General features: G+C 44.4%; 3 protein-coding genes and 1 non-coding gene across 4 annotated transcripts in view; 1 reads left to right on the top strand and 3 right to left on the bottom strand.

The window, feature by feature from the left end:
- The window catches only part of LOC132572129 (zinc finger protein OZF-like), a 1,123,325-nt gene that overhangs the window by 890,500 nt on the left and 219,653 nt on the right, over positions 1–13,172 (top strand). The gene's annotated exons all lie outside the window — the stretch shown is intronic.
- LOC132570915 (paternally-expressed gene 3 protein-like) overlaps positions 1–13,172 on the bottom strand; it is a 234,642-nt gene that overhangs the window by 51,268 nt on the left and 170,202 nt on the right. The gene's annotated exons all lie outside the window — the stretch shown is intronic.
- LOC132572109 (zinc finger protein 850-like) overlaps positions 1–13,172 on the bottom strand; it is a gene marked incomplete at its 3' end in the record, with an annotated part of 50,864 nt that overhangs the window by 15,773 nt on the left and 21,919 nt on the right. The window contains exon 3 of the mRNA XM_060238907.1: positions 3,608–4,171. Within this exon, the coding sequence (XP_060094890.1) occupies positions 3,608–4,171 (564 nt within the window). The remainder of the gene's footprint in view (positions 1–3,607; positions 4,172–13,172) is intronic.
- Positions 10,008–10,079, bottom strand: TRNAA-GGC (transfer RNA alanine (anticodon GGC)). The gene has a single exon. It is a non-coding gene; the product is annotated as a tRNA-Ala (tRNA).

Below are 13,172 nucleotides of genomic sequence, written 5' to 3'. Positions count from 1 at the left end.
CTCTTCCTTCATAGGATCTGGGGAAGGAACTGTTTTTGCCAGATTTCAAGATGTCAAGAGTTAGATTGGAGGATAACCTGAAGTAGCAAGTTCCGCAGAGGAGGGTGTTGTGGGAATTATTTTTGTATGCCTTCTACCTTCAGAAACCCAAACAACCCATAGTTATCAGAAGGCTAATACATATGAATGAATAATAATAATAATAAGAATTGCAGATTTATACCCCGCTCTTCTCCCTGAATCAGACTCAGAGCAGCTTACAATCTCCTCTATCTTCTCCCCTCACAACAGACACCCTATGAGGTGGGTGGGGCTGAGAGGGCTCTCACAACAGCTGCCCTTTCAAGGACAACCTCTGCCAGAGCTATGGCTGACCCAAGGCCATTCCAGCAGGTGCAAGTGGAGGAGTGGGGACTCAAACCCGGTTCTCCCAGATAAGAGTCCCCGCGGTTAACCACTACACCAAACTTTTGTTACACTCCACACAGAAGCCTTAAAATAAATGGATAGAGAAGCAGAACAGTTTAGATACCATTAGTACATTTCAGAATACAGTTACACAGTTAGAGAAGATAGTCAAGCACAAAGCATAGTTCTACAGTAAAGCAGAGAGCATGATGAAAAATCCAAGGCCCAACAGGGACTTCACTCTATTAGTCTACATTTTCCTGGTTAGAATCTAAGTCCCAAGTCCCATTTAGAAAGGCATGACCAGCATAGAGACAGTCTCCTGTCTCTAGTGCAGTTCAGCCCCCTTCCATGGCTCAACCAGCAGAGACCCCTGTCTCTATCCACGTCAGGCCCCTTCTGCTCAAATTTTCAAGGTTTATAAGGGCCCCCCCCCAGAAGCATAGAATCCTAGAGTTGGAAGGGACCTCCAGGGTCATCTAGTCCAACCCCCTGCACAATGCAGGAAACTCACAAATATCTCTCCCTAAATTCACAGGATATCCATCGCTGTCAGATGGCCAACTAGCTTCTGTTGAAAAACCTCCAAGGAAGGAGAGCCCACCACCTCCCGAGGAAGCCTGTTCCACTGAGGAATCGCTCTAACAGTCAGGAAGTTCTTCCTAATGTTGCGTCGGAAACTCTTTTGATTTAATTTCAACCCATTGGTTCTGGTCCTACCTTCTGGGGCCACAGAAAACAATTCCACACCATCCTGTATATGGCAGCCCATCAAGTACTTGAAGATGGTGATCCTATCACCTCTTAGCCGCCTCCTAAGAGGTCCAGGCAAATAGGTGTGAAAAACCTCAGCTTGAGACCCTGGAGAGTTGCTGCCAGTCTGAGTAGACAATACTGACTTTGATGGACCAAGGGTCTGATTCAGTATAAGGCAGCTTCATATGTTCATATGTTCCTCTCCAGGTTAAACATCCCCTTTATCACTTATCTCTACTTCTTCGTCATCTTATCATATACGTCAAACTACATTCCAAACTCTGCAGCTGCATCTTACAGATGGCAAGTTGTCTTTTCCCTATTCAGTTCCTGCTTATACCATATAAGGCTCATACCATGTAAGTCTTTTCCTGTCCTGAGATAGCCTTCGCCTTTCACACACTTTCTCTACTGACCTAGATCCTCAGCCTGAGCTGTTGGCGCTATGAATGCTTGAACCCTTGATGGCCAATTTTCATAAAGAGCTCTTGTAGCCAATTTCATAAAAGACGGCCAACCCAACAGAAATCCTGCCACAGAGGGGAACCGCTAAAAGCGCCCTTCCTCCTTGGTGTAACCACGTTCTCAGCTGTTCTGAACTGACAACACCAGATCCTTTGAAGGACCTCATCAGAACCAGCTATAAGAAATTTCCACTCTTCTGTTCATTTTCTGAGGAAAATGAACATTAGATTTGTGCCTCAGGTTATTGCCGGATTCAGAGCATTGATGAGATTCCTCCCTTGGGTGGACTCTTTGATTCTAAAAGAGAGATCAACTGATTTTCTGACCTGGAGATCCCATTGCTCATCCTTTTCCTCCCTTTTCTGTTGGAGCTTTTTGGGATTTTGAAAATGGCTAATGCTCTTTCCACAATCCAAGCACTTATAATGTTTCTTTCTGATTAGGGTAAGGATTCTTCTGTACATTTAAGCCTTTTACAGCATTTGGCCTCTTTTCAATACTCGTTATGGTTGTGGTTGTCTTTCAGGTGTGAAATAGGAGAAAAGCTCTTTTTACAGGCAAAGAAGCTACATGGATCCTCCCTATGTGGGTTCCTCAATACAGTAAAAGAATACCACTATGACTGAATCTCTTTCAATACTCCAAACATTAAAATTGTGTCTTCCCTGTGTGGGATCTCAGTTGCCAATCAAAGAGTGCTTCTGCAACAGCATCTCTTTCCACAGTCTGAGAATTCAAAAGATTTCTCCCCTGTATGAGTTCATATACCTTCTGAAAACAGTCACACTGACTGAATTTCTTTTCACAATCTGAGCGCTCCCAACATTTTCTCCCCATGCGCGGGTTCTTTGATGCAGTTGAAGAGTGCCACTCTAACTGAATCTCCTCACATTTCAAGCACTCAAAAGGTTTCTCCTGTTTGGATTCTTCAATGCAGTGGTCTAGCCTTCTGGGGCCTGCCCCATTGCTTGCTCCCCTTACCCTCATCAGACCCTCTGGGATGACAGCTGCCACTGTGGTAACAGAGGCTGACGGGGCAACATCTCATCAGCAAGTTCAGTGGGGGTGGGGTGGGGGTGGTGTTACGCCTGGACCCCTCCTCCCTCGAAGGACTAATCTGGTACCTTGGACAAGGTAATGCAGGCAATCTTCTTTCTCAACATCTCACAGGGTCATTCCTCCAGACTTTTACTTGGTCTGCAAATAGGATCAAAATAAGTCCTACAATCACATGGAATGTGTGTCATCAAATACTGACCAGAGGCTTGTCTGGGAAAAGTGATCCTAAAGGTGCGAAGGCCTGGCTTTTGGCAATTCTCGTCCTTCTTTTAAATCCATGAGCGCCAAAGATTAAGTTCCAGAAAAGGCAGTGCAACTAACTCATTCCCCCACCTTGCCTGACTTCCCTTTACCTGGTTTATCCTATGTGAGTCAATACCATTTTAATCCCATAACACCCCTTTGTAATAGTTCTCTTGTCCTGTCTATTAGAGGTCACCAAACAAAATAAGATGTTTCCCCGTGAACGTTAAGTTGATTCGCAACCCATAGGAAAGCTACGCAGTTTCCCTGGTTCAAATGCATTGTTTCATTCACACTATCGCAGCAATGTTCTAGAAGCAATCGCGTTATTGCTCAAAGTTATATCAACCATCTTCTGTCCAAGAGAGTGTGCATCTGTTTGGCAGTCCACTGACTTATACCCCCAGCCACAATTAATAAAAACCCGCCTCATTAATTAAGGCTTCATTCATTGAGATTACTACTGAGGGAAAAATCCTTGTAAACATGGGTGGAGATCCTGCTTGTTACCCCCTCTCACACTGACTGGGTAATTCGGTAGGTAATCTCAGGAGACCCTCACAATCACTTAGGGTAACAGAGAAGTGGTCTCATTTGTTGGGATGGTCTCTCTAGCACTGAAAGCCTCCCTTGGGATAATTTACGAGTCCGGGTGTGGCGAGCCAAGGCGGGACACTGAGCATTCAAAAGATTTCTCCCCTCTGTGGGTTCTCTGATGTTTTTGAAGACTGCCACTCTGACCGAATCTCTTTCCACACTCTGAGCATTCAAAAGGCTTATCCGCTCTGTGGGTTCTCTGATGCCTTTGAAGACTGCCACTCTGACTGAATCTCGTTCCACACTCTGAGCATTCAAAAGGCTTCTCCCCTGTGTGGGTTCTCTGATGCTGTTGAAGGTGGCTACTCTGACTGAATTGCTGTCCACACTCTGAGCATTTAAAAGGCTTCTCCCGTGTGTGGGTTCTCTGATGACGATAAAGATTGCTACTCTGACAGAATCTCTTTCCACACTCTGAGCATTCAAAAGGTTTCTCCCCTATGTGGGTTCGGCAATGCACTTGAAGACTGCCACTCTGACTGAATCTCTTTCCACACTCTGAGCATTCAAAAGGCTTCTCCCCTGTGTGGGCTCTCTGATGATATTGAAGATGGCCACTCATACTAAATCTCTTTCCGCACTCTGAGCATTCAAAAGGTTTCTCCCCTGTGTGGGTTCTCTGATGACACTGAAGGTCGCTACTCTGACTGAATCTCTTTCCACACTCTGAGCATTTAAAAGGCTTCTCCCGTGTGTGGGTTCTCTGATGCCTTTGAAGATCACCATTGAACATGAATCTCTTTCCACACATTGAACATTCAAAAGGTTTCTCCCCTCTGTGGACTCTCTGATGATATTGAAGATGGCCACTTGTACTGAATCTCTTTCCACACTCTGAGCATTCAAAAGGTTTCTCCCCTGTGTGGGTTCTCTGATGATGCTGAAGACTGCTCCTTGTACTGAATCTCTTTCCACAATCTGAGCATTCAAAAGTCTTCTCTGTTGTGTGGGTTTTCTCATGCTGTTGAAGATTGCCACTGAGACGGAATTTATTTCTGCTCTCTGAGTATTCAGAAGGTTTCTCCTCTCTCTTTATTCTTTGGTGCACAAGAAGCTGTGATCTATTTCTGAAATACTTTGTGCACTGAATGGGTTTACTTGCTTTCATTTTCCTGTGCTTTGGAAAATGTATATTCCACTGTCTTCCATCACACTTCTCAACCATACAGCCGTCTTTCTTTCTCTCCACTCTGATATGATTCCTGACATTTTCTTTCAAGTCTTCATTTTCAACTCTATCTGGCATTTGATGATAAACTTCTTCACCCTCCTCATTCCTCTGATCATCCTTTGCTGAAATATAGAGGGAGATTCTGTTAGCACTTGGGAAGGCTGGTAAGATGGAGAAAGTAGAGAAAGAAGTACTTTTCTGGATTTAAGACTATATCATGATGCAGTTTGCTTAGTATGGATAAAAGACTGGGTGACGCTGTTGAATAAAAAACTTTTAATGTTGGAAGCGCATGGAAATAAATTCGGCTGGCATGCTTATATGTATTATGGGAAGAAAAAGATGGATGGTTTTTTTTCTCACCATTATATCAAAAATAATTTGTTAAATACATGGATGAAGTACAAGAAATATGGTGATGAGAGAAAGCCATTATGGATAGTGCCAGCAGAAGTAATAAAAATAACAGCTGAAACCAGTGAAGAGAGAGGGTTGTCATACAATCAATTACTAAAAATACAAAGTGGCAAAATAGAATTGAAAACTGCTGAGGAGTTGAATAAAAGATATGATTGGTTTCAAATGCAACAAATAAAAAGGCTGGTGGAGAATGATATCAAAACTGAAGGAATAAGACGTGAGCAAACAGAAATGGAAAAAGTTCTGCTAGGAGATAATGAAAAATTAATTTCAAAAATATATAAGTTACTGTTAAAATGGTCTACGGAAGATGAGGTAGTAAAAGCTCAAATGATTAAGTGGGCAATCAATGTAAATAAAGAAATACAGATGGATACATGGGAGTATCTTTGGAAGAACTCTATGAAATTATCAACATGTCACACTAAACAAGAAAATTGTTTTAAGATGATGTATAGGTGGTATATGACTCCTAAAAAATTGGCAAAGATGAATAAAAAGATGCCAGACAGATGCTGGAAATATAGACGACATGAAGGTTCTTTTTACCATATGTGGTGGACTTGTGAAAGAGCGAAAAAGTTTTGGCAGATGATTCAACAAGAAATTTCAAGGATCTTGGGATATGAATTCAAGAAAGTAGCAGAGACTTTCTTATTGGGATTACAAATGGAAAAATTTCCAAAAGAAGATAGAACTTTGATCTGGTACTTGCTTTCAGCAGCTAGGACATTGTATGCGCAGTTATGGAAACAAGAAAAAATACCAGAAAAATGGGATTGGATTGTAAAAGTTATAACATGGAGTGAGATGGATAAACTAACAAGAATCTTAAGAGACTATGATTTGGAAGTGTATAAAAAGGAAAAAGTTTAGATGTTTTGTAGAAGTAGAATGGAATATAAAAGGATATTGGACAATTTTTTAAATAATGTTCAAGTACTAGAAAAAAGTAGAATATGAATATAGGTTCTTATGGTTTAAGGGTACCTTTAAATGTTAGTATTTTAAGTATATAACTTCAGCCGGAGTCAAGTAACGGGAGGAGGGGCGACTAGAAAATAGCATTTGGGATAGATAATAAGAAGGTATTAATGGATATTGTTACCATATGTTATCAATAAAAATTGTGTTTAAAAAAAAGAGAGAGAAAGAAGTACTTTTCTCCTTTTCTCACAATACAAGAACTCGTGGGCATTCGATGAAATTGCTGAGCAGTCGGGTTAAAATCGATAAAAGGAAGTACTTCTTCACCCAAAGGGTGATTAACATGTGGAATTCATTGCCACAGGAGGTGTTGGCAGCTACAAGCATACCCAGCTTCAAGAGGGGTTAGATAAAAATATAGAGCAGAAGTCCATCAGTGGCTATTAGCCACAGTGTGTGTGTGTGTAATTTTTTTGGCCACTTTGTGACACAGATAAGATAAGATATTGGATTTATATCCCACCCTCCACTCTGAAGAGTCTCAGGGCAGCTCACAATCTCCTTTACCTTCCTCCCCCACAGCAGACACCCTGTGAGGTGGGTGGGGCTGGAGAGGGCTCTCACAGCAGCTGCCCTTTCAAGGACAACCTCTGCCAGAGCTATGGCTGACCCAAGGCCATTCCAGCAGGTGCAAGTGGAGGAGTGGGGAATCAAACTCGGTTCTCCTAGATAAGAGTCCGCACACTTAACCACTACACCAAACTGGCTCTTTAGTAGTGGTTAAGTGTTGGACTGGATGGGCCACTGGCCTGATACAACAATGTACGCTATCCTGAGATTTTTTCGTTCCAAGTGGGGCTTTTATGTTCCTGCAGCACTGAAACTGTTCCAATATAAAGTTTTAACACAACTGCTCTATGGTATTAACCTGAGCATTTTGGCTAAAAAATTACAGGCTCTTGAGAAAGTGCAATCTAAATTTCTCCGTAGCATCTTGCAGCTCCCGCCAGGTGTGCCAAATGCCCTTTTGCGACTAGAAACTGGGCAAATGAGAATTGAGGCCAGAATTATGTTGTCTTCGGCATACCAATGGCTAAGAATCTATACAAACAAAAAAGGCCTCTTTCCTCTAATAATTCAAGACCTCTATAGGCCAAGTTGGCTGCAATTGGTTGAAAGCAATTTGGAAAGTATAGGATTCTCACTTGAAAGCCTCTTGACGCAGAGTAATGCCAAAGCAAAAAGTATTATCAAACAAAGAATCTGTGATAATAGAGAGACAAAGGGATCTAGAACAGGCCCCTTCTTTCTTGGTGTCTACCGAGACCAAATATGTTATGAGGATGGCCAAGTACTTTTCTTATTTGGAGGTACCAGCTCACAGAAGAGCCTTTACATTGGCTCGATGCGCAGCCATGCCCTCAAAAGTGTTAGAAGGGAAATATAGAAAAGTTCCGTATGAAAATCAACGCTGTTCTTGTGCTATGGGAGAGGTGGAGTCGATGATTCATATGTTTTTTCGATGCCCATTCCACCAAGCATATAGGGACAGGCTTGTTTCCCCGTTTGTAGTCAAACCAATAGCAGATGCCGACGGGGCGTGTTTGGAGAAACTTTTGGTGGATGCAAGTCCATCTCAGATAGCAAAATTCTGCCATTACCTGGTGAAGTTCCATACTAAGAAACAAGAAATGGTAGGTTTTGTATGATCTGTTTGAATTTTAGGTTATAAACGATTTTATATATTCGGATTTAAAGGATTTTAAATTAATTTGAACTGATTCTGGATTTTAAAATTGGTTAAATTATATTTTAGTTATCCCCAACCTGTCTTTTCTGTAGTGTTGATGTGTTGGTATGTTTGTGGAAGAGCACCTCATTTCGTTGCTCTCATTTTCCTTTTTTGAGAACAATGACAATCTATCTATCTATCTATCTATCTATCTATCTATCTATCTATCTATCTATCTATCTATCTATCTATCTATCTATCTATCTATCTATCTATCTATCTATGACAATCAATCTATCTATCTATCTATGACAATCAATCTATCTATCTATCTATCTATCTATCTATGACAATAAATCAATCAATCTATCTATGACAATAAATCTATCTATCTATCTATCTATCTATCTATCTATCTATCTATCTATCTATCTATCTATCTGTGCGGAAAAGTTTTAAGTATTTTATGTATTTTATCTATTTTAGGAGGGGTTTTACATGATGTGTTATAATTTTTATATTGGTCTATGACCGTAATAAAAAGTTCAATTCAATTCAAATTCAACATGGCTTCTCTTATGTTCTCATATTCTTATCCAAAGGCATCTATGGGACTGCAGGAGGAAAGGACTGATGGCCCTTTGGCTTCATCCAGCTGGACTGATCTTAGCCACCCCTCCACCTTCCCCCAAGAATCTCTGGTATTTAAGGATACCTCCCCCACCCGTGAAGAACTTCAGCTGAACTCTTGCCCAGAAGGAGCTTCTGAGCCTCCAGATTAAGGCCTCCCTCCCTCACCTACCGGCCTGTAGGATTACCAAACTAAATGTAGTACAGAAGGAAATCAGGAATCCGGTATGGGTATTTCTGGTGTGGTCCCTTGACATAATAACAGTGAAGGTCACTCACTCTGAACAAGCACGTTTGGGAAGGAAATATGCTCTTGGGATCCTCTAGAAGAACTCTGGAACCTTTCTTCGAATGCAAGGCCGTTCTCTTTCTCCACCATAGTTTCTCTTATACTTCTGGCTTCTTTGGCAGAGAGAGAGGGAGACAGAGAGAGAGAAAGTGATCATTCTTAACACGGAGAAGGAAAGAAATAAGTAACTAAAAATTCTTTTCGAAGGTCAGCACCACAGTCTAGACCAAAGCCCAGAATCTGAACCAATATATGTGGAATGTCTCTGTGAGGCAAAGAATCCTCGTTCTCCGAAGGGTTACAGAGATTATTAAGTGGTCTCGTGTGACTTGTGAGTGTTCATAATTTCAGTCTGCCTGCAGCTAACATCATCAATTTTTTTAAGGCCAGATCCCAGAATGTGGTCTTTGGGTAATTGTGAGAACCTGTATCCAGTTCTGCAAGCAGGAGGAGGAGGGGATGAGGATGCTGCTGACATCCTCTGGAAAGTTCCATCCAGCAGGACCCTTAATTGGATCCTTAGTGCCAGTTGACCCTAAAGAGGCAGAAACTATAATATGGGAATAGAGGAGAGGGAAGCCAGGCTAACTGCATGCTCATGCCAGGCTAGTACACCTTGAGATTTTCTTGATGCGTCATGATGAATAGTTCTCCCCAGAGTAACTTAGGCTACAGTTGGAATTCTTATGCTGCAGCAAGAGATGCCATCTAAGTACTTCATGTTTTAGTTAGAACTGCTAGCTCTTCTTCCGTTTCTGTTGCTGAGCTGCAGAATCTGTGTTGCTTAGTGATCTCTGATATTAAACCCGTCATAAACCTTAATAAATATTTTTAAAGGGGTCTACTTTGCTTGTGTGAACCCAGTGAGTTGGTGTGCTTCTAGGATTGTAACAGAGGCTAGATGGCCATCATCAGACCCCAATGCGGATTCTGTGAACTTAGGCGTACGGTGAGATGAAGGGCAGGAGGGGCTGCATCAGTGCTTAGTTCTTATGGCGCCTTCTTACATGCCCAGGGAAATGCGATTGCCACTTTGGGGTCAGAAAAGAACTTCCTCCAGGCCAGTTTAGCCAAGGTTCCTGGAGGGGTTTTTGCCATCTTCTGGCCATGCAGCAGTTGTGAATTTCCTGCATTTTGTGATTTTGGACGACCCTGGATGTCAGTTCCAATTCTATGAAGACGTAAAGTTTCCTTACACTGAATCAGACCCTTGGTCCCTTGGAGTCGGTATTATCTACTCAGTCCAGCATCGGCTCTCCAGGGTCTCAGGCAGAGGTCTTTCCCATCACCTACCTGATCCTTTTCTCCTGTGATACTGCCAGGGTTTGAACCTGGGACCTTCTGCATGCCAAGCAGATGCTCTTCCACTGAGCCACAGCCCCTCCCCAAGTAGTGGGACAGGCCTCAAAATGTTGTATTGCTATTCAGTATTTGGATTCGTTTCTCCTCACAATGGCAGCAATATGGACCCTTGGCACCTAGGAAAGATCCTTACCCAGAAAGGCCACATTCTCATAGTTCTCCAGCATGACTTCCCTGTACAGAGCTCTTTGTCCCGAATCCAGCAGGGCCCACTCTGCCTCAGAGAAAGAGACGGACACCTCCTCAAAGGAAAAGGGACCCTGGAAGAAAAAGAAGATTCCCTTCTCTTCAGAGATCGCACCAGGCAGAGATCGCACACTGAAAGGGAGTAGTCTGGGGCGGTATGGAAAGTAAGGCTTGGGATGGGTAAAGGGAACAGCATTCAGACTATCTCTCGCATGCACCCCTTGTAGAAACTGCAAGAGGAAAAGCTCCCCTGAGACAGGAGGAGGGAGCCAAGCTGCGCCCCACATCTCTCTTACCTGGACTGGAGGGGGAGCAGCCGTTTCCACACCTCTGAACAGACGATGGCTCAACAGCATCTCTTCGTTGCCTTTTCCTGAGACAAGAGAGGAAGGAAGGAAGGGCGATTGCTTGTTTCTTCCCTGCTTCATACACTTCCTTCCCAGGGGAGTGAAACACTGCCCTATGTACACTCAACACATTTTAAAACACTTTTTTTATAAATTCGGGGGGAGGCAGAAGAGAAGCACCAGGGACCTATGAGCCTCAGGGATCATAAATTCTGCCAACATATTTTGGACTTCTGTGAGACTTATGTTTTCTGTGTTGGGAGGGAAAGGAGGTGGTAGAAATGCTATAGCATGAAACATCACATTGGACCAGACATGAATCGAGCAGCTCTGGAGACTTGAGAGTCGTATGAATGAGTTTTTAGATCACTTCACAAGCCAGCTAACTTCACTTCAACATGGCATCATATATGTCCCAGACCCCACCCCAGGCCATCCCTAACTTAAACTCACTACCCATCACATTCACAGGCTGCCCCAACTGCACCCAGGCACAAGGAGTCCTTACCACAGGACAGGACATCTTGGGCACGCTCCACCAGCTGCGCCCTCTGCCCTTGCTCCAAGGAAGCTCCTTCCATCTCAGGGACTGTAGCTTCCATCTTCACAGATGGTTCCCACATCTGAAACAATAGCAAGGGGGAGAGATAAGATAGAATGATCCTAACCCACTCCCAGACTCTGCACTCTTCCGTCAGCAGACCTGGTGAGTTAACCGGAGGGATGAGAAATTCCCTAGCAGAAGAGGCTGCTGAAGGAGTCTGATAAATCTCCCACATGGATGATTAACACTTTGGTAATGATATGGCATGGAAACTTTAGGATAAGGCCAAATATTATGGCTTGAATTGGTCATATCTGGAGGGAATCCTCTCCACACCTGTTCTGCCTGCCTCTTCCCCTCTGCCTGACTCAGGAGGAAACCTTCGGCCAGGGACACCGCCTGGGAACTGGTCTCCGGCCCACATCCTCTGACCCAGCACTGCATTTCGTGGGGCAGGAGAGTCAGGAACTGCTCCAGGATCACCAGGTCCAGGATCTGCTTCTTGGTGTGCCTCTCCGGTTTCAGCCATGGGTTGCAAAATCTATGCAGCTGGCTGCAAACCTCTCGGGGCCCATCAGCCTCATGGTAGCAGAACTAGTGGAAACACTGACAACATACTTCTGAGGTCATGGTGTCCACAGCTCTTTCCCACGTCCAGGTTGGATGGGATGAGGGCCTTTCCTTACTCTTTTGCCCATTCCAGATCCTTCTGGGTCTCTTCCATCTCCTTCCCCTTCTCTTAGGTCAGAGGTGGCCAATGGTAGCTCTCCAGATGTTTTTTGCCTACAACTCCCATCAGCCTCAGCCAGCATGGCCAATGGCTGGGGCTGATGGAAGTTGTAGGCAAAAAACATCTGGAGAGCTACCGTTGGCCACCCCTGTCTTAGGTCACCTCTGTCTGTGAAAACTTCCTCTTATTCACTTGGTTATGATTTGAGGCTTCTCTCTGAGGGAATGGAGAGAGACAGACAGCAGTGTGTTAAAAAGAAAACAAAAAAGAATCAGCACACACAATTGAACACCAGACACCTTCACAGTGAGTTTGGCCCTGGTGTTTCTTGTGGTTTGCCAATCAGGTTAAATATTTTTTTTCTGTACTACAAACCAAGGTTTTTTATAAGTGCCTCCTTGATTCTTTGGGGAAATTTTGTGTGTCTCTGTTTGCCCACCAAGGTCGGAATAACGAGTCGGACACGATATATTGGATTGAAATTGGGCCACTTTATTAACTTACAACATGAACAGCAAGGGAACCCCCACCAGCAGCCTGGCCAGGGCTAGGGGTCACCGCGACCGCTCCCCTGCCATTAACGGGCGAGGACCCAGCCCCCCTTCCGGAGCTGAGCTGTTCAGCTCCCTCCAGGCAGGCCCAGCGGGGAGGCCCGCACCAGAGGGCCCAAACCCAGACGCACGTCTCCTCCTGGACAGTCTGCATTCTCCAACCCGGGTCTCCAAACCCCAAGGCCGATCATGCCAGACCCCAAATTTTCCCCCAAAGTGGGGGATGCTTCACAGTCCTCCCCTAGCCGCATAGTGTCCTAAACCCCTAAAACCTGCCAACTAAAGTGACCGCCTATTTAAAGGCACCATCCCAGAGCCAATTCCACAATCCACTGCACTGCTATGCAGGGTAGGCGAAAAACACACCCCAGCACCAGCCAATCAGCTGGGGCGTAAAAAATTCCTACCCGGCTCCCCGAATGAGGCAACCAGCGATGCCCACATAGCAGACAGGGCGGGTGGGAGGGCCGATCATCGAGGGACTGAAGAGAGGGACGGGGAGCTAGCCGTTGACTCGGCTAAACCCCGCCCCCTGAAAAGCGCGCCCAAACAGCGCGCAGTCCAACTCTCCCGCCCTGGAGGGCAAACAGCTCTAAGCAGCCTAGCAGCTACGCTGCAGGCTGCAAGATTACGATTGCCCACCAAGGTCGGAATAACGAGTCGGACACGATATATTGGATTGAAATTGGGCCACTTTATTAACTTACAACATGAACAGCAAGGGAACCCCCACCAGCGGCCTGGCCAGGGCTAGG

This window comes from Heteronotia binoei, chromosome 5 (assembly GCF_032191835.1).
Source record: "Heteronotia binoei isolate CCM8104 ecotype False Entrance Well chromosome 5, APGP_CSIRO_Hbin_v1, whole genome shotgun sequence".
In the NCBI taxonomy this organism is placed as follows: Eukaryota; Metazoa; Chordata; class Lepidosauria; order Squamata; family Gekkonidae; genus Heteronotia; species Heteronotia binoei.
Note: the sequence above shows the minus strand (reverse complement) of the source record. Positions and strands in the feature narration are given on the sequence as shown.